This window comes from Dermacentor variabilis, chromosome 9 (genome assembly GCF_050947875.1).
Source record: "Dermacentor variabilis isolate Ectoservices chromosome 9, ASM5094787v1, whole genome shotgun sequence".
NCBI lineage: Eukaryota > Metazoa > Arthropoda > Arachnida > Ixodida > Ixodidae > Dermacentor > Dermacentor variabilis.
Window position 1 is genome coordinate 42046782 of NC_134576.1, and position 23404 is coordinate 42070185.

Genomic DNA, 23404 nt, shown 5'->3' on the forward strand with positions numbered 1-23404 from the left:
GGCATGGCCACAATTAGTACATGACCGGGGTTGTTGGAGAAGTATGGGAGAGGCCTTTGCCCTGCAGTGGGCGTAACCAGGCTGATGATGATGATGATGATGATGATGATAATGACTCTGTAGATGTTATACGCTGCCAAAATTTTTACACTCTTAAGGGTGTTTGCTTGTCACACGGTTAACACCACTACCGTTAGGGCCTTACAAAAATTTATAGAGGACGACAACGGAGCTCCAACCAGACGTGCGATGACAAAAGACGTTGTTGAAAACTATTTAATCATTCAGACAGCCCTGGGCGAGCAGAAATATCCGAAAAGAAAATTTCACAGGGATAGATATGAAACTTTATTCAATGCACTTTTTATGTCGCCTGGTACAGCTGTCATCATTTGTACTTGCAAGAAAAGCTCGGCAAAAAGATGCCATCATTGATTCCCACCAACAATTTGATCCTACTCCTTAAATGTATTTTTGTAAGGCCTTAACGGTAGGGGTGTTACCCGCGTGACAAGTAAACACCCTTAAGGGTGTAAATATTTTTACAGTGATAGAGACCCATCATAACAATATAGTACTTAAACATTCATTTATTGTACCGTCCCTCATGTCACGTTTGTTAATAAATATATTGAATCCACCGCTTGAATTACATGCACAGGTTAATTACTGGGTGCAAGCATTACAAGGGAAAAAAAATATTTCGCAATTGCTACGGAAACGCCCCACTTTAAAGTCCCGTTAAACACGGTAGTGCCTTCACCAACGCGGTTGTTTGAAGCGATACATTTCGCGCTCAGAATTGAAAGGGGTGTACTTTAAGAAAGCAAAATATTCAATATACTCAAAGCTTAATGTTCGTTGTCTACTCTTTGCCACTGCTGCACATAGGGGCGTAGCCAGGGGGGGGGGGGGCTGCTTAAGGGGCTTCAGCCCCCCCACCCCCCCGAATTTGTTTCATGCTGTCCATGCACCGCCGACCAAAGCAACCACCGGTGCCGGCAATCATTCTAGATTTTGTCTGTAATGTCTTTATCACGCTCAAAAAACATTTCACCGCGAACATAGCGAACTCGGGCGTGATTTCGCGACAACGTCCATTGTTGTGCTATACTACAAGCACGACGTGGCAACCACGAGGCGACGGGGGCTGCCATACTACATGCACCACGTGACTACCACAAGGCGACGGGAGCTCCCACTTCTCCGCGACGAATCAAGAATTCGACGCGGGCGACGTCATCCCTCTGCCCCGCCTGGTTCCTGCCGACGAGAACTCGCCCAAACTTGTTCCTGCCGACGAGGGACGCCGGAGGTATTTAAGGGAGAGCCGGCCCATTGGGAGAAGAGAGAGTCGCTTCCACCCGCCCAGTCGGTCTGATGCGCTCTTACTGCTAGCTGTACGCTATCATCCACTATCTGTAAATATTGTTACGGTGAAGGAAACGAAGCAGTTGAATTGGACTAGACGACGACGAAGTCCGGCAGTTGCCTGAACGCCATACACGCCAGTTGTAAATATACCTTATTTTACACTCGTGGGCCTGCTTTCTTCCTGCAACATTTTGGTGGAAGGTGCGGGTTACAATCACGGAACTTCGCAGCGGACGTCATCTACCTGCCGCCACAATGGCAAATCAACCGGCAAAAGCGACAACGCCTCAGAAGCCCGTGCCAATGGTCATCCTCACTCATCCGCGGGACCCAGGGACATTTTGTGGCACGAACAACGCCGACGTCGAGGACTGGCTTACGATGTACGATCGAGTGTGCGACAACAACTAGTGGGATCCAACAATGATGCTAGCAAACGTGACATTTTACCTAAGAGGAACTGCGAGGCAATGGTACGACACACAAAGCTCACCTAACGAGCTGGGATGTCTGCAAAGAAAAAATGCGAGACCTGTTTGGCAGACCTGTCGGTCGTCAGCTGACGGCAAAAAAAAGAACTTGCGTGTCGCGCTCAAACGTCCACAGAATCCTATGTCGTCTACATACAGGATGTGCTGGCCCTCTGTCGCAAGGCTGATAGCAACATGACCGAGGCAGACAAGATTGGTCACATATTGAAAGGTATTGCTGACGATGCCTTCAATCTCCTGATGTGCAAGGATTGTGCCACTGTGGATGCAATTATAAAGGAGTGCCGGCGCTTCGAACAAGCGAAGAGCCGCCGCGTCGCTCAAACTTTCGACCGATTGCCCAATACCGCCGCGACATCTTCTTGCGAAGACCCGCCGTGGTTAGTTCAGCCCACAGGACCGGAAGAAATCACGCGCATCGTTCGCCGTGAGCTTGAGGCCATGGCTCCGGCTCCAGTTCGTTCTGACTGTCGGGAAAGCGTGCCCGCTATCTCCCTTATACAAGTGGTCGTTCGGGAGGAAATAGCAAGTTTGGGCATTCCATCTCTCTGCTCGGTCCGCCATACAAACACCTACCAGATTTCTCCGGCCGCTCGCTCCCAGACGCAAAGCTTTCCGCCCCCTCGTCGCAACCCAGCTGACTGGCGCACAGCGGATGATAAACCTATCTGTTTTAATTGTTCTGGTATTGGACACATCGCCCGTCATTGCCGCAACCATTGGTCGTCGCCTCCTCGGTGATCGCCTCCGAGTCACTACCACCAAGTACCAGACAATCGTACTTTCTCGCCCTATACGCCGACTAGGAACATCAACGCCGACAGTGCTCCACAAAGATCCAGCCGCTCCCCGTCTCCGCAAGCTCGTAGGTCCCGTTCGCCTCTCGTTCACCGCTCTTCGTCCCCTTCTGCAACCGGTCGTTTCGCTTTGGGAAACTAGGCGGTGCAGCTCCCGGAGGTGAAACTGCAACTCCGACCCGGCCCTCAAATCCTCTGTTGACCCTGCCTACATGTGGAAACCTACTGGACATTGAAGTTGATGGCGTTCCTGTTAGATCTCTCGCTGACACAGGAGCGCAGCTTTCAGTTATGAGCGCTGCTCTCCGCCGAAAGCTCAAAAAGGTTCTGACACCCGCCGTACCGTGCACTGTGCGAGTCGCCGATGGGAGTACTTCACCTGTCTTTGGAATGTGCACAGCACGTGTGACCATTTGGGGCCATTATACCGTTCTTCTATTTATCGTCCTTGAACACTGTCCACACGACCTAATTCTCGGCCTCGACTTCCTTTCGAAACACTCTGCCCAAATTGACTGCTCCGCAGGTGTTGTACAGTTGGATCTGCCGCTTCCTGCCGACGCAACAACTTGTGCTTCACACCGCTTATGTTCTGCAGAGTTTGCAAGGCTGTCTCCACAGGCGGCTACAAATGTCCTCCTGACGCCCTGTCCTCCCGTACCTGATGGCGAGTACGTCGTGTCGCCGATTCCTGACGTGGTTTTGTCGCGCAATGTTGCCCTACCGAGCACCTTAATCCGGATCCGCGAAAACTGCGCTCGCGTGCCCATCCTCAATTTTGGATATTCGTCGGATGTGCTGCCACACGGTATCGCCATAGCGCATATCACTCCTTTGGAAGAATTTGAGATTTCTTCTTTGACCTCTGAATCCTTCGTCAGTACCAACGGATCTTTGTCACCCACTCCTCCGTAATCGACTCCTGCGGACGATGTTTCTAAGATGATCGCCCCTGACCTTCCTTCCGAGCAAACAACAGCTCTTCGTCACCTCCTGTCATCTTTTCGGGACATCTTTGATTTGGACGACCGTCCACTTGGCCAGACATCTGTTGTCACGCATCGCATTAACACCGGTGACGCCAGCCCCATTCATAGGCGGCCCATATCGTGTCTCCGCAACAGAAAGGGCCATCATACAGAAAGTAGACAGGATGATGGACAAGGACATCATTGAACCTTCCAGTAGCCCGTGAGCATCACCGGTTCTCTTAGTAAAGAAAAAAGACAACTCGTGGCGCTTCTGCGTTGACTACCGTCACCTCAACAGGGTAACAAAGAAGGATGTTTATCCCCTGCCGCGCATTGATGATGCTCTTGACTGCCTTCACGGATCCCAATACTTTTCACCAATTGACCTCCGCTCCGGCTATGGCAGATTAGCGTCGATGAGATGGACCGCGAGAAAACCGCCTTCGTCACACCGGACGGTCTGTACCAATTTAAAGTCATGCCGTTTGGATTATGCAATGCGCCAGCTACATTAGAGCGCATGATGGTCTCTCTCTTGCGCGGCTTGAAGTGGTCTACATGCCTCTGTTACCTGGACGATGTGATTGTGTTTTCGCCGAACTTTGAGAGCCACCTGCGGCGCCTCACAACCATACTCTCCGTGTTTCGCAGGGCTGGCCTTCAGCTAAACTCCTCCAAGTGCCATTTCGGTCGCCGTGAAATTAACGTGCTCGGCCATATCGTAAACCCCGCCGGAATCCAACCTGATCCACAGAAAGTTCACGCCGTGCGAAATTTTCCTGTACCTTGTTCAACAAACGATGTCCGTAGTTTTCTGGGCTTATGCTCTTATTTCCGGCGATTTGTGAAAAATTTTACCGACATCGCTCACCCTCTCACTGACCTTCTTAAGAAAGACGTCTCTTTCTCTTGGGACCACTGCAGGAGAAAGCCTTTTCTGCCCTGATTGAGCGGCTTACAACTTCCCAAATTCTGTCACACTTTGACCCTTCTGCGCCCACTGAAGTACGAACTGACGCGAGTGGTCATGGCATCGGCGCTGTCCTCGCTCAGCACCAACAGGGCGAAGACCGTGTCATAGCTTACGCTAGCCGCCTTCTTTCCACGGCCGAGCGAAATTACTCCATTACTGAGAGAGAATGTCTCGCGCTCGTATGGGCGGTCGCGAAATTCCGGCCGTACCTTTTCGGTCGTAGCTTCTGCGTCGTAACCGATCATCACGCCCTCTGCTGGCTCTCCTCTTTGAAGGATCCAACTGGACGACTTGTACGTTGGGCATTGCGTCTACCGGAATATACATATTCTATTATGTATAAGTCAGGGCGCCTGCATAAAGACGCTGACTGCCTGTCCCGCGATCCCGTGGATCAACCGGACGATACCGATGCAGACTCGGACATCAGTGTTCTATCCATCCCCGACTTCCTCCATATTGGCGACGAGCAGCGCAAAGATCCTGTTATTCGAACACTTATGGAACGCCTAAGCTCCTCGCCCAATGACCCGTCCCTCTTGATGTTCACCTTGCGCGATGGAACTTTATACCGTCGTAGCGTTCGTCCTGACGGCCCGGAGCTCTTCCTAGTCGTTCCCAAGCACCTTCGACTAGCCGTGCTCCAGCAACTTCACGACGCTCTGACTGCTGGACATCTGGGCATCACTCGTACATACAACCGCCTGCGGCGCCGCTTCTTCTGGTCCGGCATTTATCGCTCTGTGCGCCGTTATGTCGCTTCTTGCGACCTGTGTCAGCGCCGGAAGACGCCTACTACGCCTCCCGCTGGTTTGCTTCAACCGATTGATATCCCCAGAGAGCCTTTCTTTCGCGTGGGCCTAGGCCTCCTTGGCCCCTTTCCAATTTCGATCAAAGGCAACAAAGGGATTGCTGTAGCAACCAATTATGCCACGAGATATGCCATCGCACGAGCGCTACCAACCAGCTGCGCTACAGATGTCGCCGACTTCTTACTATACGACGTCATCCTGCACCACGGCGACCCTCGCCAGTTGCTGACGGATCGCGGCCGCTACTTTTTATCGAAGGTCGTCGATGACCTGCTCCGCTCCTGCTCTACAGAACACCAGATTGCTACCGCGTACCACCCTCAAACGAACGGCCTCACCGAGCGACTCAACCGCACGCTAACTGAAATGCTGGCCATATACGTTTCCGACGATCACCGCGACTGGGACGTCGCTTTACCATACATCACTTTCGCATACAACTCGTCCCGCCACGACACCGCCGGATTTTCACCATTTTATCTTTTGTATGGCCGCGACCCCACCTTGCCCTTTGACACGTTGCTACCTTCCGCAGTACAACCACCCAGCACTGGTTACGCTCGCGATGCTATTGACTTACCCGCCCAGGCCCGAGATGTCACCCGTCATCACCTCACAGTCTCGCAAGCTTCTCAAGAACGACGCTACGACCTTCGGCACCGAGACTACCATTTTTCACCTGGTTCCCTTGTCCTTCTCTGGACGCCTTCACGTCGCGTCGGCCTGTTGGAAAAACTACTTTCCCGTTATTCTGGACCGTACCAGATCTTACGCCAACTGTCCGACGTGGCATACGAGATCGCCCCAGTCGGTCAGCCTTCAGTGCATCGCAACGTCACCAGCGATGTTGTTCACGTCGCCAGGCTTAAGCCCTATCTATGTCTCCCCATTAAGTGAGGCTCTATAACTTGCACCGGGACGGAGCTACTCCAACGGGAGGGTGATGTTACGGTGAAGAGAACGAAGAAGCTGAATTGGACTAGACGAAGACGAAGTCTGGCAGTTGCCTGAACGCCATATACGCCAGTTGTAAATATACTTTATTTTACACTCGTGGGCCTGCTTTCTTTCTGCAACAATATTGTATAAAGTTTTTCGTTTCTATTTCGTCTACCGAACGAGTCCGTCTTTCGTCCTCCACCCCGAAGTCACAACACCATGCACCGGGAGTCACGTAACGCAAGCAGCCCCATCCGAGCACAAAGCTTCAAGGGCGTTTGGATGGCGAACGGGCTTGCCACGGCATCTCGCGGAGGCCGCGGTATCTACGGAGTGCATGGATGCCAATTCCGAAACTTTAGCGTATAAACTTCTCATAAACTTTTGATGGAAAAGGTGCATTGGCATTTCCAAAGTTGTGCTTTTGATTTTCAGTTGCGGAACATTGTGTTTAATGCTGTTATAAACATTCGACTCCAAAGGTGCATTGACTTTTCTAAAGTCGTACATCGGAACATACAACAAGGTAGGCCAAATCAACACACCATCACACAAGTTGACAAAGCACCAGCGAGGTCCGATGTTTGCGAAGCGTGGTGGTGGTTCATTTGTGCCGCCATCTCACACAAAAAAAATATCAACATTTTTTTTCACCTGCTCCAAAGCATCCATGTCAAAACTCTATAGCCAACAAAGGTAGCTACGTTCTTATTTATTTTTCTACTTTGACTTTTATTAACGAGGACACATTGAGCCTCTTCAATTTTTTGTTCTCGCTACCCTACCCGCGTGCTGCCAGAGCCAGCCAGAGCGCATGCGTTTCTCGTGTTGCCTCGACCACCGCGCGGCGCACATTGACGCGCGTTCGTTTTCCTCTGGCCGAGTGCATTTTCGCCTGGCAGAGCTTTGGACGCTTTCTGGATACCAGACGAGAAAAAATTGGAAGCTTATCAAGGTTAAGCCCAGTGGATGCGAAGCATCCACTGGGCTTAACCTTAGCGTATCCTTAGCGTTTGGAGGCATCTTGACCGCATACACGCCCGGCGCAAAGACGCTGGCGCGGTTGCGGGCACAGAGACTGACGCGACGGCGGGCGCGCGCCGCTTCATCCCTGGCGTGACGTCACATATCACGTGATGCAGCGATGGTGGCGCCGCCGCCGCGTCGCGCGCGACGGCGCAAGCCGAAGCGTGGAGCCCTCCGCCGGGCGACGTCATCACGTGACGTCACATCATGTGATCTCACTTCAGGGTTAATGGTGGCCACCGCCGGGAGGCGACCGACGGCGCGATGAGGCCCCATCTGCAGCCGGTGTGACGTCATCACGTGACGTCATGTCACGTGACCTATTTGAAGGTTACTTGAAGGTCAATGGTAGCCACCGCCGGGAGGCGACCGACGGCGCGATATGAGGCCCCATCTGCAGCCTGTGTGACGTCATCACGTGACGTCATGCCACGTGACCCCACTTCAGGGTCAATGGTGGCCACCGCCGGGCGTCGCGCGAAGGCCCGAAACCTACGTTAATATGCTTCGCATAAAAGACACTGCATGGTCGCTTGCCGCCACCACTGCGGGGACTCGACGAATTGCAACGCGTTCGCTAGCGCAACCTCTCAGCAAAATTTTGCCTCGCCGGTGTAGAATACCGAGCAGTATGCCCATGGTTCTCTGTGGACCAAGCGTCTCACGTTTTCTTCGATATTCCTTCGGTAGCCACATTATGTACCCAAAGTAGGCATTCGATTACGGCCAACATGCCTTCCTTGCGTTTTTTTTTTTATTTCCATACCCCCGCTCCTCAAAAGAAAAAAAAGCATTGTTGCGGCGCGGCGAATTGTCGCATGGTGAAAGTTCGATTTTGTTACTTATTTTGCGGAAAATAATAGGCCATGGCACGCTTCAGTTGCAGTGTACTCTTATTTAATTATTGCGATATCAATTATAGGGACACTACCGGCGCATTCCTACCGTCGCTGTCGCCTTCATGTTCCGTATAAAGTGCAAGGGCGATAACATCGGGACCGCGCGCCGCATGCTGTATGTGCGAGTGAAAGCGGGGGGGGGGGGGAGGGGGGCGAGGTAGCATGGGTGGACCGGTGATGGTGGCTCAGTCTTGTGTACGCAAAGGAGAAAAGCGGGGAGGAAATGCGCTGCCTTCCGTCGCGCGCGATACATCGGGGGGAGCGGATGGAACGGGGGCGGGATCTAGGATTCCGTGACTGTGCGATTGCGCAAAATGTTTATTTGCCTTATTTGATGCATTATATACAGTAACTTTTTCTTAGATACGTAGATTTATTGGAGACTTATACGTATATTTAAATGTCTTGCTGCGAGGTTTTATCTATGCGTGCAACGAACTTTGTTTCCAGTGACACTTTTTTTACTATTTATCAATCTGTATATTCGCATTTGTATATTCCATTGTATCTTCGCATTTCTAATGTACAAGGGCGAGTCAAATGAGTGCGAGTCTACCCACCCGCGCAATAATGGTTCGGTTCATTATCTACGAGGCATGCGCGGAAGCACATAGGCATCTCTCATTTACAAAAGTGACACGCAGGTGTGAGGATTAATGTTCTTTAATGCTCTCATACACTGGGTTGAACAAGGTTGCGTAACGTAATGGACGCTCCAGAAGTTGAGCAGCGTGGCGCCGTGAGGTTTTCGACAGCTGGAGGTGTTTCCTAAAAAGAAATTAGTGGCCGTATGGCTGCCGTGTACCTTGAAGATTGCATTTCATTGGCCACTGTGAAGAGTTAGAGAAAACAGTTCAAAGAAGGACGTGAAAGTTGCAAGAACGATCCAAGACCGGGCCAAAGCCACCGTGCAATCACCCTCAACAAAATTGCAATGGTTGATGAGCTTATGAGACAAGAACGGAGGATCAGCATCGATGAAACGGCCGAGTGTGTGAACATCTGTTACGGTTCGGTTCATGCCATAATTCATGAACATCTTGGTTATCGGCTTTTGTTTGCGCAATGAATGCCCAAGATTTTGAACCACCGCCAGAAGACGGAGAAGTTCGGCGCTGCCTTGACTTATCTGATCCGATATCACAATGAGGGTGATGACTTCTTGTCTGCAATTGTGATCGGGGACGAACCATGGTGCCACTACTACGAGCCTGAAACACGACGGTAAGGGTTACAGTGGAAACATTCGAATTCACCACCCCCAAGAAAGCAAAGGCCGTCATTTCCGCCGGAAAGATGACTTTTTTTTCGATCCTCAGGGACCATTACTGATAGAATTTGCTAAATCTTGAGAGGCTATCAATTCTTTCCGATATTGTGAAACGCGGGATCGGCTACGTGTCGCAATCAAGAACAACCGCGTGGAAAATTGACGAATGGGGTCATCTTGTTCCACGACAATGCCCGTCCCCGCGTCGCTGATGTGGTTAATATAAAACTGCCGAAGTTCAAGTGGAAAACGCCGCATTATCCACCATACAGCTCAGACCTGTCACCTTGCGACTTCCACATTTTGGGGCAACTGAAAAAACAGCTCAAGGGAACCCGATTCTTGTCGGACAATGACGTGCAAGAGTCAGTCGCAGACTTTTTGGAGCAGCAACCCAAGGTGTTTCATGAGACAAGAATCACGCGACTCGTTAGTCAATGGGACAAATATCTAATTGCTCATGGGCTACTTTTAAATAAAGTACTCCGTTTGTCATATATTCCCATCGGCTCACTTTCATTTGACTCGTATATCTTGCAGAGCTCCTGCTTTTTATACGTGCTCTCTGTTGCGACTATAATTTTGGTGCAATTACTCACGATACAGGACCGGTGACAGCTAGCTGCTCCTGCGTAACACATTGGAGCAAATGACAGCATCATTGAGGTTTTTCACTGGCCGTTGCGTGTGTGCAAGAATGTAAACAAGGTTCTTGAATGACAAAGTTTAACATATTTGTCCTCGGCCTGTTCGTTTCATGGCCTTTACATTTTTCATATCAGCGACATGAAATGCTTTGCTGGTTTCGAAATGATGTAGTTCTAAAGTTCGTGTGATATTTTACTTATTAAATAGAGAAAAACATAGAAGCATTGATATCAGCTACTTCGTGCACAAATTTTGGCACATAAGAGTATATTCTTTTATAAAAAAACTAATTATTTTACTTGTTTTGACAGCGCGTAGCATTCAAGAATTTGTTTGCAGCATCTTTGGCAATTGCAATGCTATGGTGTCTAGCAATGCAGTTATTGTTCATGCATTTGATCCCTCGACAATTTGTTTAAGAGGAAGCTTTAGCGATCGGGCCCAACTCAGACGCGATCTATTCAGATACATGTAAAACACAGAAATGCTTTTCTGAGATAATGAAATATGCCGCATTTGAGAGAGAGAGAGAGTTGAATTAGAATTCAACTTTCTCGGAATTTCGATTTAGGGCCTGAATTTTGCGTAAAATATTTTGAAAATTCGAAAGTTCAAAAAGAAAAATAGAAGCACGATGCTTACGAACTAATAGCTCTGCATCGAGAACAGATATCGCGGTTCTGTAAACCGCGTCTACTACAACAGTCAAAGCGGACAAATTCGGTATGTCAGTTTGAATCTTACGTGAATTGGTTACGTTGTGTACAAGGGTTCTGCAAAAGCCGTATTTCCATAATACTAAATCTTTTAAGATTCGTGTATTACATATGAATTTTGTCTGCTGTAGATGTCCTATTAGATGGAATTCACAGAATTGTGATATCATTTTTTGTTGTGGAGTTAGAGTTTCAAACTTGATAGTTTCGTTTTCTGAAAATTTGAGAAGTTTGCCAATTATTTAATAAATAATTGACAACCTAAATGAAAAATTCGAAACCAGCAGTCCCTAGAATTTAAGTTTTTCTTTCAAATGCAACAAACCTCGTCAAATTTGGTGCAGGGGTTGCCGAGAAAAACGAATTCTCCTTCTACATGTACTTGGATACCAGCACCCGAGCTAAAGCTTCCTCTGGAGGAGGCCGAGAAAGCCTTTTATAAGCAAGACGAGTTTTTAATAGCTGAACTGAAAAAAAAGGAAAACTAAGAATGAAAATGACGTTGCTGTTATGACGTTCTTCTGTTTTTTTGTTTTTTCAGTTCAGCTGTTCTATACTCTTCCTGGTTATGAACCGACTAGCTGTTAAATACTATTCAATAAGCGCTTCGCCGTCAACGCCTATGACCTCCATAGATACCAAAATAGTTTATATTTCTCGGCCTGAGAAAATCCCGTTTACTACATTCGATCATCTTTCTACTCCGAATTCTCCAGTGGGAATTTCCACCTCCTTGACAGGCATTTGCAGCGGATGAAACCGCATTTAGAACATTCTTTTAGCGTAATTCCTTCGTCCCCGTCTGGGAACGGTAACCGCCTGCTCCTCCTCTGCAGGTTACCAACGCTCAGGTCGTGACGCCCAACAAGTTCCTGTACCCGGGCGACGTGCTGCTCATGGTGGACGGCGTGCCGGTGGACACCATGGACCAGTATGGCGTGAGGGCGGCGCTCGCCAAGGGGGCCAACGAACTCAACATCACCATCGCGCCCATGTCACCGCTGAGACTCAAGAGGCCCTCGTACACCCGTCTGCACGAGACGGTCATGACGGACGAGAATGTGCCCGAGCCGTCAGCCAAGGCCATAATCGAGCCGCCGAAGCCCTGATGGCGGCACTCTCTTCTTCGGCCCAGTTCTCTTCGCTGTTTGTCACGGACCGAGCAGACGTGGAAAGTTGTGGTCAACAGAGGTGGCTGTCCCCCCTCCCCTTTTTTTTTCTTCACGAAACGGCAGCGAGACTTGCTCTCGCACTGAAAACATGACTGCACGTATAACCGCTGCAAGCATGCAGTGGTTCCATCTAGCCGTGTGTGCCAAGAAGCCTTCTAGAGAACGAATTTCTTAACACGCAATTAGGAAAATAAAAATTACGGACTTGCGAGGGCAGTGGCGTACCAACTATTTCTCGAGTAGAGGGGCGAACAGCGAACCATCCGACCTCTCTCCACATAAATACATACATATATAGTGAATTAATATTGCATTAAGAAAGAAGGCCTGCATTAAGAAAGAAGGCCCAGAAGTAAGTCTTATTTTTATAATTACCAGCCATTACGTCATTATCAATTTATGATGACAAAAAAATTTATTTGAATACTTTTGTTGAGATTATAAAATCTCAAGATGGTGCAGTGACAAAAGGCAATTAGTGCCTGACAAGAGTCCCTGACCCCACAGTAGCATTAACACTGTGCACTTAAATATAGGCATTTGCTACAATTTTAATAATACAACAAATATTACTACTTGATGTATAAGTATACAGCACAACTTCATCAAGTTAAGGCTATGCTATTGTCGACGTTATACGCAACAAAGTACAGACAACAAAGAAAATTGGAGGACGCTTTAGCTTTGCCTTCAAGAGTGGAACGCGATAGCGTTATCGCACCCTGTTCACACCGCCCACTCATTCGCTCGGCATGCTCTTGAGTATGCTCTTGCCTGAGCAAGTGGAACGAACCAAATAGCTTGGTGTCTCAGAGGGAGAAACGACCTACGCAAGCCAAACGTGATCGGCACGGACAGCCGGGCCTCGACGCACCATGAAGGCTGACGCGATCATGGGGCTGACACCGCGATGTCACCTCCTCATCAATTCGGTGCCGGCGTGATTAACTCTAGATGCATTCAGTTGTCACCGTCTATTCAACAGTCACGCACATCGTTGTTGCTTCATTTGTTCAACCTTCTTCGTTTAGACTGATCTAGGGACCAAGAAAGGGATTCAGTTCGTGGTCAGCTGGTCTGTATGCACGTGGAGCGAGTTAAGCCAGAGAAAATGCCAATTGCGTTTCATCTTGTTTCATTATTTCCTCGAATGACGGCTCAGTGCGACACTGACAGATCCTCGTAACCATAAACCCGTGATATGGGTTAGATAAGGTGAAAATAAAATGGTCCGAGACAGCGTCCATCATCAAACCCTGCAATAACCCTTGAACTCATAGGCAATATGACTGTCACCAATTAACTCGTCAGGTTTTTCCCTAATTGTACAGCTCTTTTCGTGCAAAATTGCCAATTGGAAACAAGAGTCGCAAGGATTTGAGAAATTAAGCGAACTACTAAGGGAGAGAGCCAAGACAACAGCGAAACAGGTAGGTAAAGCAAAAATTAACAAATTTAACCATTGTTAATGTTAAATATTAATGGATCAACATCTTTTTATTTAAAAAAGTAGAGAAAACGTCACCGGAAGTGGAGGACAATTCCGTGTGTTCTGAATGACTCTTCAACAGTTATCATTCGAGCCACCTAACTTAGCCCTCTCTCTGCTGTGCTTATCTAGGTGCTTTTATAAACTACTGCAGCGGGTGCAGTACGTGTAGAATCGCAGCTTCCTGCACCACACGCGGTTGTACGCAACTGGCGGCCACGCATTGCTACGTAACTTTCCAAATAATATACGAGTCGGTTGAGGCACTTGTTAGGGCAGTAAACAAGGGATCCAAAAGAAGTGCAATTATTCCGCAAATATAGATTGCTGTATAACTCTTTCAGAGCTAATTCAAAAAACGCTACTATAGTCGAAAAACAACTTAAATCTGCAACTTAAGCCCCACCTACGCCCTCATAACCGCAAGCCACTGTTCCTCCGCAAAGCTGCAAATAATTCGCACTTCAAACTTTCTGTTACCCAAATAAGGCGGTAAATACAAAAATAAAGGTATTAGCTTGTAATTTTATACCTTTTCCCTCGCCTAATATAGTGGTATGGTGAATGCCTAATTCTTTATTGAACTGAAATAACATGCTTGCATCGCTAAACTATTTGTTGTGAAGTTGCACTTCAGTTGGCAGTGAAGTTTCATAAGTAAAATGGGTGCAGCAGTGAAATGAACTGCACCGCAGACTTTTGAAGAGTGAAATGCTGAGTGAAATGATGAGTGAAATTGAGATTAAGGCCCAACCACACAGGACTAATCATACGCACCTGGTTATGTATCACTCTTCTGCGAGGCTATGTGCGCTTTGTCCTATGCATCTTGAAGGAAGATGCACGGGCTGAGGTGCTGAGGGTCACCGCTAGTTCCATGTCGCACATAGGCGATGGATGCTATCAACAATGGAAGGCTAGTCTCATGCATTGAAGCTCAGCCTGAACTTTGGCCAGCAAAGCACGAGCACCATAAGAATAAGGATGCAATGAGGTTCTTGTGGGCCGAGGTGGCGCTCAGAATTTTCTACAGGTGTCATACGGGGCACTTTTAATCCTGATAAAACACTTTCAGGAACAGATTTCTTGGTCGGAATTGCCTCATTTGCACCAAGTGAAGAATAGACTTTCTCTAAAACAAACAAAAATGTTTCCTCTGAAGATCATCTAGCGGGACTATGCTATGCACACAGAAGCGCTCACTTGTGCGCATATTCTGTGGCTGCTTGCCTTTCCTTTGTCGCATGCGTACGGACCCCAAGACCCATACACTCAGCGAGAGGCGCATCTCATGATGCCCGTGGTCGAACCTTTGGGCGACCTCCAGTGGCAACAAGCACACTCGAAGACAGCACATCTGCGCAGTCCGCGTACACGCAGCCAAAGCTGCAAGCTGTGTCACCAGCAAAGTGATTCTGGAGTATCGGCCCAGAATGGTCGCGTACCAACATTACATACACAGTGCCAAAGATGTTCGTTCGGTCACATACCCAGTGGAACAGACTCTGTGGCCGATGTCTGCTCGGCAATACAGCAACCAGCACATGCCTAGTGGCCCAAGTTATTGGAAAACTTGAGTCACCGGTTATGTGGATTATATATATATATATATATATATATATATATATATATATGTATATATTATAAACTGAGGAGTTTCTTGAGAATGGCAACCGCATTAAACTGCCCAAAATGCAAAAACACCGAGACCATGCAAATAGATCACGGCTGTTCAGGCAGAAAATCGAAGGGAACTTTTGCCCCGTGCTTTGACTACTAATAAGTTACCAACACTTTTTCACACGAGAAGTACAGTTTGAGCCCTTGCAAAATACTTTATCAGACGAACTTAGTGATCTGTTAAGCACCCCTTTTAACTGCAGAGCTTATCCTAAAGAACAGTTCATGAAATGTCCACAGCAGTGCCCGGTATAACACTGGCAAAAAGTTACAACTTTATTATGCACTTAGAAACACGGAAGCTCGGGCGAGTTTTTAAAAGTTAAAATCATTTCCTAGACAAAGTCATTGTCAATAAATTACAATCTAAAAAAATTCTAAAGCTCGGATGCAAGTGACTTCAGTGGCGATCTGGCTTCTTCCTGATGGGTGTCAGTTCCGGACTGCCGCTGGCCAGAGGAACATTAGGCCTGCACAAAATGAAAACAAGTTTGTTGACACAAGTACAAACATTCTAAACATTCTGTAGTTCCACACAGTCAAACCTAGGTAGGTTAAAGGCCAACGGCAAAAATATTTCACTTTGGATAAATTTGTTACTAGTAGTAATACCACTGAAACGATCTTGGCAAAGCCGCAGAGCTGGTAACATAGTTTACTTGTTAGCTGCCTTTAAAGGATCCCTCACCAGGTTTGGCCATTTTAAGCATACAAGCACTGATGATCGTAGTGGTGCCACTGACAAACGTAGGTTTGAAGCAATTTCTGAAGCAGTTTGGAGCACCTAAATACAGATGTCAAAACTTTGGAGGAAATAAATGCCAACTGCAGGACATGCCCTAAGCACTTTAGAAGAATCAAAATTGATGAGGGTTATTCCAGAAAGTATGCGCTTGCTGTAAAACAATGCTGCTCTGCCTCTTAAGTACAAAAAGGAAAACCTAAATTTGAGTACACCTTTAATTTAGGTGAAGGCAAACGTGTTCACACAGCATGCTGCAATTTGTTTAATTTGAGTAAAGGTGCTGTCACCTTCAACATCTCATGAATATTTACTGACATTTGCCTGCTTAGCCATGTTCAGCAAGGCTGGAGTTATCAGTGAGAAACACCTGGCTTGTAGTCAATGTAGTCAATGCTCTTGAGCCAGGCCAGCCTTGAGCCCTGGGCAATGCTGAAGCAATGATTTAGATGACACGAACCACTTTTCAGTGGTCTGCTTTTCCTGATAAAACTGAAGCCTCTTCTCAGGAACTAATTACCAACTGACACCGACCAATTATTTAGACAATAGTAATTCATACAAGCTCGATTATTCAAACTATTTTGCGGCACCATCAGTGGCCCAGAAACTTCATGTAAAGGATGACTGAAATTTCGTATGCCTCAAGATATGCCATTCAATGATTCGGACTGTCTCCATGACAGCATGCTAATTTTACTGGCCAGTTGAAAGGCAATGGCAATATCTGGCTTTGACATGTCACTGGCATACTTTTCGACGATCCCTTTCAAGGATACACTTTCTCAATATTTTGTGCAAATATAGCACCGGGAATAAGAGCAATAAGGGGAATAGAATAAGGGCAACACTGCACTTTAGTCAACAAAGGCAACAGGCTGGCTTCAGGAAGGGATACTCTACAATGGATCACATACATGTCATTAATAAGGTAATTGAGAAATCTGCAGAGTACAATCAGCCTCTCTATATGGCTTTCATAGATTACGAAAAGGCATTTGATTCAGTAGAGATACCAGCAGTCATAGAGGCATTGCATAATCAAGAAGTACAGACTGCTTACGTAAATACCCTGGAAATTATCTACAGAGATTCCACAGCACCTTAATGCTACACAAGTAGGAAGATACCTCTGAAGAAAGGGGTCATACAAGGAGACAACCTCTCCGATGCTATTTACTGCGTGCTTGGAAGAAGTATTCAAGCTATTCAACTAGGAAGGCTTAGGAGTAAGGATCGACGGCGAATATTTCGGCAACCTTCGGTTTGCCGATGACATTCTATTCAGCAATACTGCAGATGAGTTACAAACAAATGGCTGAGGACCTTAACAGAGACAATGTAAGAGTGTGGTTGAAAATTAATATGCAGAAGACAAAGATAATAATCAATAGTCTGGCAAGGGAACAAGAGCCCAGGATCGCCAGTCAGCCTATAGAGTGTGAAGGATTATGTTTACCTAGGTCCATTAATCACAGAGAACCCAGAACATGAAAATTAAATTTACAGAAGAATCAAAAATGAGTTGGAATGCATACGGTAAACATTGTCAGCTTCTGACTGCAAGCTTACCATTACCATTGAAAAGGAAAGTGTACAATCTGTGCATTTTACCGGTGCTGACATATGGGGCAGAGACTTGAGAATGACAAAGAAGCTTGACAACAAGTTAAGGGCCACGCAAAGAGCGATCTGCATGTCTGTTTTACTCTGCGACGTACCACGAGAGACGTACTTCCGTTTCATCTGCCTGTTCCCAAGTCATGCAGCCGTGCACACAGAACGAAACAGATCTTCCACCGCATTCCAGCACCGCGATCCTGCACCTTAATTCTCTCACGCCTGCTTCAATGCTCACGATTGTGGCACTGACTTATTGTGCTAGCTGGTGTTCTTGCTCAGAGCACACAAAATCATTCGCTGCGCGAAATGAGAAATGCAACAGCTCACATGCGAGGCCATCACCGGAAGTACACAGCGCAGCAAAAATGCGAGAGAAAGAAAAGCATGAGGTGAGGCCCATGACAATGCATCACGTGATCTTCCTGCTTTGTTGTGGGAAAATGCAGGGTAGGAAGTATGCTTGAGGAGGCAAGATGGGAGCAAGTGGACGGAAAGTTGGCAGTGAAGCTCGCCTCCCGAAATCATGGGTTTGCGGAACTTCAATTATTCCCCCCCCCCCCCCATCTCAGCTATTACTGAACCAATTTCAAAAACACTTGCACTACAGAACCTCCTGGGAAGGCTTAGGAGCGAGGATCAACGGCAAATATCTCAGCAACCTTTGGTTTGCAGATGACATTGTCCTGTTCAGCAACACTAGGGACGAGTTACAACAAATGCTTGAGGACCTTAACAGAAAGAGCGTAACAGTAGGGTTGAAGATTAATATTGTCTCAGTTCAGAAAGCACAGGGGCTTATTGCAGCAAGTAGCAGTACCGCATTGTACTCTAAAAGGACGTGCAGGATGCAGGTCAGCACAAAAGACCACCTTTGTCTTCTCTTTATCGTGCTCGTACTCTCGAGCGGCCCGGTCGTCACCTTTGTCACCGTCAGGCTGTAGTTGGCACAAATAGTGACGTGGCAATGTGCAGAAGACAAAGATAATGATCAATAGCCTGGCAGGGAACAAGAGTTGAGGATGTCAGTCAGCCTCTAGAGCCTGAAGTAGTGCGTTTACTTAGGTCAATTACTAAAAGAGACCCTGATCATGAGACAAACTTGAATAACAAGGGTTGGAGCACATACGGCAGACATTGTCAGCTCCTGACTGGAAGCTTACCATTATCGTTGAAAGGGAAGGTGCACAATCAATGCATTTTACCAGTACTGACATATGGGGCAGAAACTTGGGAGACTAACAAAGAAGCTTGAGAACAAGTTAAGGATCCCGCAAAGAGAGATGGAATGATGAATGTTAGGCGTAACATTAAGATACAGGAAGACAGTGGTGTCGATCAGAGAGCAAATGGGGATAGCCAATATTCTAACTGACATTAAGAGAAAAAAAAATGGAGCTGGGCAAGCCATGTAATGCATAGGTTAGATAACCGGTGGAGAATTAAGGTTACACATTCGGTGCCAAGAGAAGGAAAACGCAATCGAGGATGACAAAAGACTAGGTGGAATCTGTTGGCACAGGACAGAGGTAATTGGAGATCACAGGGCGAGGCAGTCCTGCAGTGGACATAAAATAGGCTGATGATGATGACTCCCTAGAGGGCCCATAAGAACTTCCAGCGCACAACCAAAATGTGCTATATGGGCTTTAAACCCTTAGCAGATGATGCATGTGCCTTATGGCTGTCGCCGTGATGTGATGAAAGTCCCAGCATGCCGCTGGAGATCTTTCAGTGGACCACGGGCACCACATTACCTTTGAGCACATGTCGAAGAACTGCACAGTCTAGGTTATGCATCACTTCCAGTGAGCAATAATGGCAGCATTTCTGTTCAGTTTCGCTATCAAGAATTGCTAATTTTGCATGCTTTTCGTGAAGCTTCCACTCGTGTTTCAAACACCAAATTTTGCATGGCTAATTCTCTATATCTACACTTCCTCAAAGGGTCTTGAGGAACCCCTTGAGCTTGGTGAAATCGCAGTCAACGAGTAGCACACGCTGCTGTGAACATCTCAGCCAAGTTTTGCTGTCCTGTGCAGCACATGAAAGCTTGTAAGCGGAGCACGAAGTCGCCTTTTTGTGAAACACTCTTTTCAACACAAGCTTGTTCCTCAGTCTCTTCTGGATGCTTTATTTCATAATAAAGCAGACCCCCTTATGCAGCTGCTACTGGTAGCTGCGGTCTGCTACATAGCATAGATATCGCGGCCACCGTGCGGTGCCGCCACGAGTCCACTGGCAAAGTGCACTGTGGCCCACTCAGGACAACTGCATTTGGCTTACATTTAGCGCGTTGTAGGTACCAATATTGGTAGTGGCATCTACATTAGTATCCAAAATGAAATTTTAACTGCACACCACAGCGACACTTAGAAGGTGGAGGGTCGTGGGCACGCCCCGCTCTACCTTAGCCTTTGCAGTGTAAGGCATTGAAGGAGTGAAAGCACTGCGACGGCCGTGTTTGAGTGCCAAGAACTCTGCCAAAGAAGTACTTCAATGCATTCAGCAGAAGCAATGTATTTCTGAAAGAGCACTTAAAATGCATTTCTTGCCTTTGATAAAAAGTCATTCAGGGCCCCTTTGGTTTTCTAAGCTGTTTAAAAAAAATTTAATTATGGGGTTTTACGTGCCAAAACCACTTTCCGATTATGAGGCACGCCGTAGTGGAGGACTCTGGAAATTTCAACCACCTGGGCTTCTTTAATGTACACCTAAATCTAAGTACACGGGTGTTTTCACATTTCACCCCCATCGAAATGCAGCCGCCGTGGCAGGGATTTGATCCTGCGACCTCATGCTCAGCAGCCTAACACTATAGCCACTGAGCAACCACGGCAGGTTTCTAAGCTTTTCATGCACACCTGAGTTACCTTGCAGTTCATGTTTAATGGTAAAGCAAACATTTCTGGGGTTTTATGTTCCAAAACCCTGCTATGATTATGAGGCACCCTGTAGCTGGGACTTGGGAAATTTGAACCACCTCGGATTCTTTAATGCGTACCTAAATCGAAGTACCATATTTACTTGCATAATGGTTGCACTTCTTTTCCCAAAAGATTTCCACAAAGTTGGGCGATGCATTTATTACGTGGGGTGAAATTCTGAGCCGTCCTCGTTCTGCAGTCACCTCTAAAATGTATGTGGTGCAGTACGATTCTGCACCCTGTACAGCGCTGGACATGCTGGTACGACATTCGGATCCAAGGCTGTTTGCCGTGTGGTAGTGCTACTTTGGCAAAATGCTTCGGTTCCGGCGCATCAGACCCTGAATCGCACCATGTCAACTGCTTTTTTTTGTTGCATGCCGAGCGTCCGATCCAGCACTACAGCATGACAAAACACTGTTTCGGTTTCGGCTGCCATTCGGCGCATCAAACACTGTCAGACGACCAATCGCCACTGTGTTTCTGCTACTTAAAGGCAGCAAAAGAAAAAAAGAAAAGGAACTTTTTGAATGGAAAAGTCGGGTGTTCAACATTATGCAACTGCCTCCATTATATGAGTAAATAAGGTACACAGCCATTTTTTTTTTCATTTCATAGCCATCGAAATGTGGATGCCACGGCCCGGAATCGAACCAGCAACTTGTGCTTAACAGTGCAATGCCACAGTCAATAAATATGGTAAATAACTGCATGCAATAATGTAGATGTGTGGAACTTTAACCTGTGATAAACTGTCTTTTTGTCTTCCAGTTTAATTGAACAGTTTTCTTTTTCTCCTTTAACTAGGCTTCTGCAGTGTCTACATCATATGGTTGTGTTTATCCTCACTTTGCTTCCTTCTTCACTGTATGCATTCTTTTGAGTGTGTGCACAAAGCAGATATGCACTGTGAAGAACTGCTAAAAAATAGTGTCAAGGAATGGTTTAGTAGTTAACTAAACTAGCAAATGGTTTTGCCCTGCTGATGCTGCTCTGACAAGTACGTCTGAAGCAAATTGTCTATGGGAACTGCAGTTATGGGAATGAGGGAAAGTATACAATAGAGTCCACTTATAACGATCAAAATTTTCATTCTTTATGATATTGTTATAACTGATCGCTATATCTGGACTGCCGTAACGAGAAGGCTGCCGAACATACCTTTGTACCTCCGAATCCAAATTAGGTACTTGTGCTAAAGAATAGACGTCGCAGAAAGTAAGCTGTGAAAAACACAATGCTTGTGTATACCTCTAAACATAGCTGTTGAGCGTTAGGCACGCTGAATAGTAAGAGCTCTGCACTTGCTTTTGCGCCAGTTAAAGGTTTACATCCGCGTGTCCAGCAGCTTCATGAACACCAGCGGCACTCCTTTAGCATGTCTGAAATCCACAAGAGACTTAATCGACGACAGCGCACTTTGCGTGAATGTCAGGGCCGATGTCAAAGGCTGGCCATTGCCAATGTCGTCACTGCCACTGCTGTCATCCCCTCCATTGCGCAACACCGCTGTCTGTGTCACAACAACTACCGCCTTGTCGGAGATTTTTTCGTAGAACGAGGCAGCACTATCTGCACTATGAAATTCCTCCATCGAAGCACTACCCGTTTCATCATCGGTAGCAACGTGCTCCCAGAGCTCGGTAATGTCAGGGACTTCCATATCACGGGGGTTTCGCCCTGGCGCACAAAGTACATCTTTCTGAAACAGTTGTTTATCGTGAAAAAGGGTCTCCGAGCCTTTTTGTATTGATGGGCATGGCCGCTGGTTCCAGCCTTCATGATCACAGTTCACCCGGTTTTCAGAATATGCGATATTGTTGACTGCATCACAAGCAACACAGCTCTACCACCACATCAGAGTCATCTTTTACAAACTGGGCTGTCCACTGCTCGTGCCCTGCATTTCTGCGCTCACTGAGCGAGGAAGAGATTGTAGAAAGAACAGGTGGGTGTCACCACGCATCCTCACTTTTTACTGTTTTTTACTCTTTATGTGCCAGCAGCATTAGAGTGCTTCACACGCTTTCCAGGGGCTATCTATGTATGTGCAGCACCGTGACTATCGCCTCCAGAGGCGGTGAAGAACATGAGCGCTCACTTGCAGGTAGTGCGAGAAGAGAACACGCTAGCATGCTCGTCCCGAGCAGCCGCTCCCGAGATCCCGTGGCACCAACGGCTGGCTGGCCTAAATAAAACATGGCCACAGAGGCTACCTCTTTCCACTTCCTCGCAGAAAGCGATGACGCAGATGACTTAGCCCAGCCATGCCAGCGTCAGTGTACCAACTTTACCAAGGCGCGAGTGACATGGCCACACGCGGTCCGGCAGACGTCCTGCGGCTGTAGGGCATTCATGAATTCTACATCGGCATGCCGGACATCTGGTTCATCCAGCTGGACAGCCACTTCCTTCTCAACAAGGTTCCAGGCTCCAGCTGCGTTCCAGGCTTCGAATGCGACCTCCCGGCCCTGACTTCTACGACTTGCGAACAGCCATCCTTGCTCACTATGTCACTGCGAGCGCTCAGTCACAACCGTTCTCGCCACTTGGACAGTCGCATCATTCTGCATACTGTAAGAACCCGCATATAATATGAAACCACGTATAATACAAGGCTAGATTTTTGGGACACAAAATGGAAAAAAAAAAGTTTTATCCATGTATAATACGAGTAAGGAAAACTCAAGGAAAACATTTATTTAAATTGCACTCTGCACTTGAATCGCTGTCTTCCTCAGCTGTGCTCTCTTTGGATAGTTCCTTGTTGGACATATCTTCCCCGAGGTACTCCTCCTCTGTGCCATCTAGCGCATTCGAGATGCTGCACTTCTTGAATGGGCGACGCACAAGGTCCT

The 23404-nt window shown here is 47.2% G+C and overlaps 2 protein-coding genes across 3 annotated transcripts in view; one reads left to right on the forward strand and one right to left on the reverse strand.

The window, feature by feature from the left end:
- LOC142558313 (uncharacterized) overlaps positions 1–12304 on the forward strand; it is a 113221-nt gene extending 100917 nt beyond the window's left edge. The window contains exon 12 of the mRNA XM_075670462.1: positions 11753–12304. Coding sequence (XP_075526577.1) covers positions 11753–12025 — 273 coding nt within the window. The 3' untranslated portion in view covers positions 12026–12304. The remainder of the gene's footprint in view (positions 1–11752) is intronic.
- Positions 12305–15490: 3186 nt separating this feature from the next.
- The window catches only part of LOC142592639 (uncharacterized), a 79717-nt gene continuing 71803 nt past the window's right edge, over positions 15491–23404 (reverse strand). For both annotated transcript variants that reach the window (XM_075704196.1, XM_075704195.1), the window contains one exon: positions 15491–15727. In XM_075704196.1, the coding sequence (XP_075560311.1) occupies positions 15690–15727 (38 nt within the window). In that variant the 3' untranslated portion in view covers positions 15491–15689. The remainder of the gene's footprint in view (positions 15728–23404) is intronic.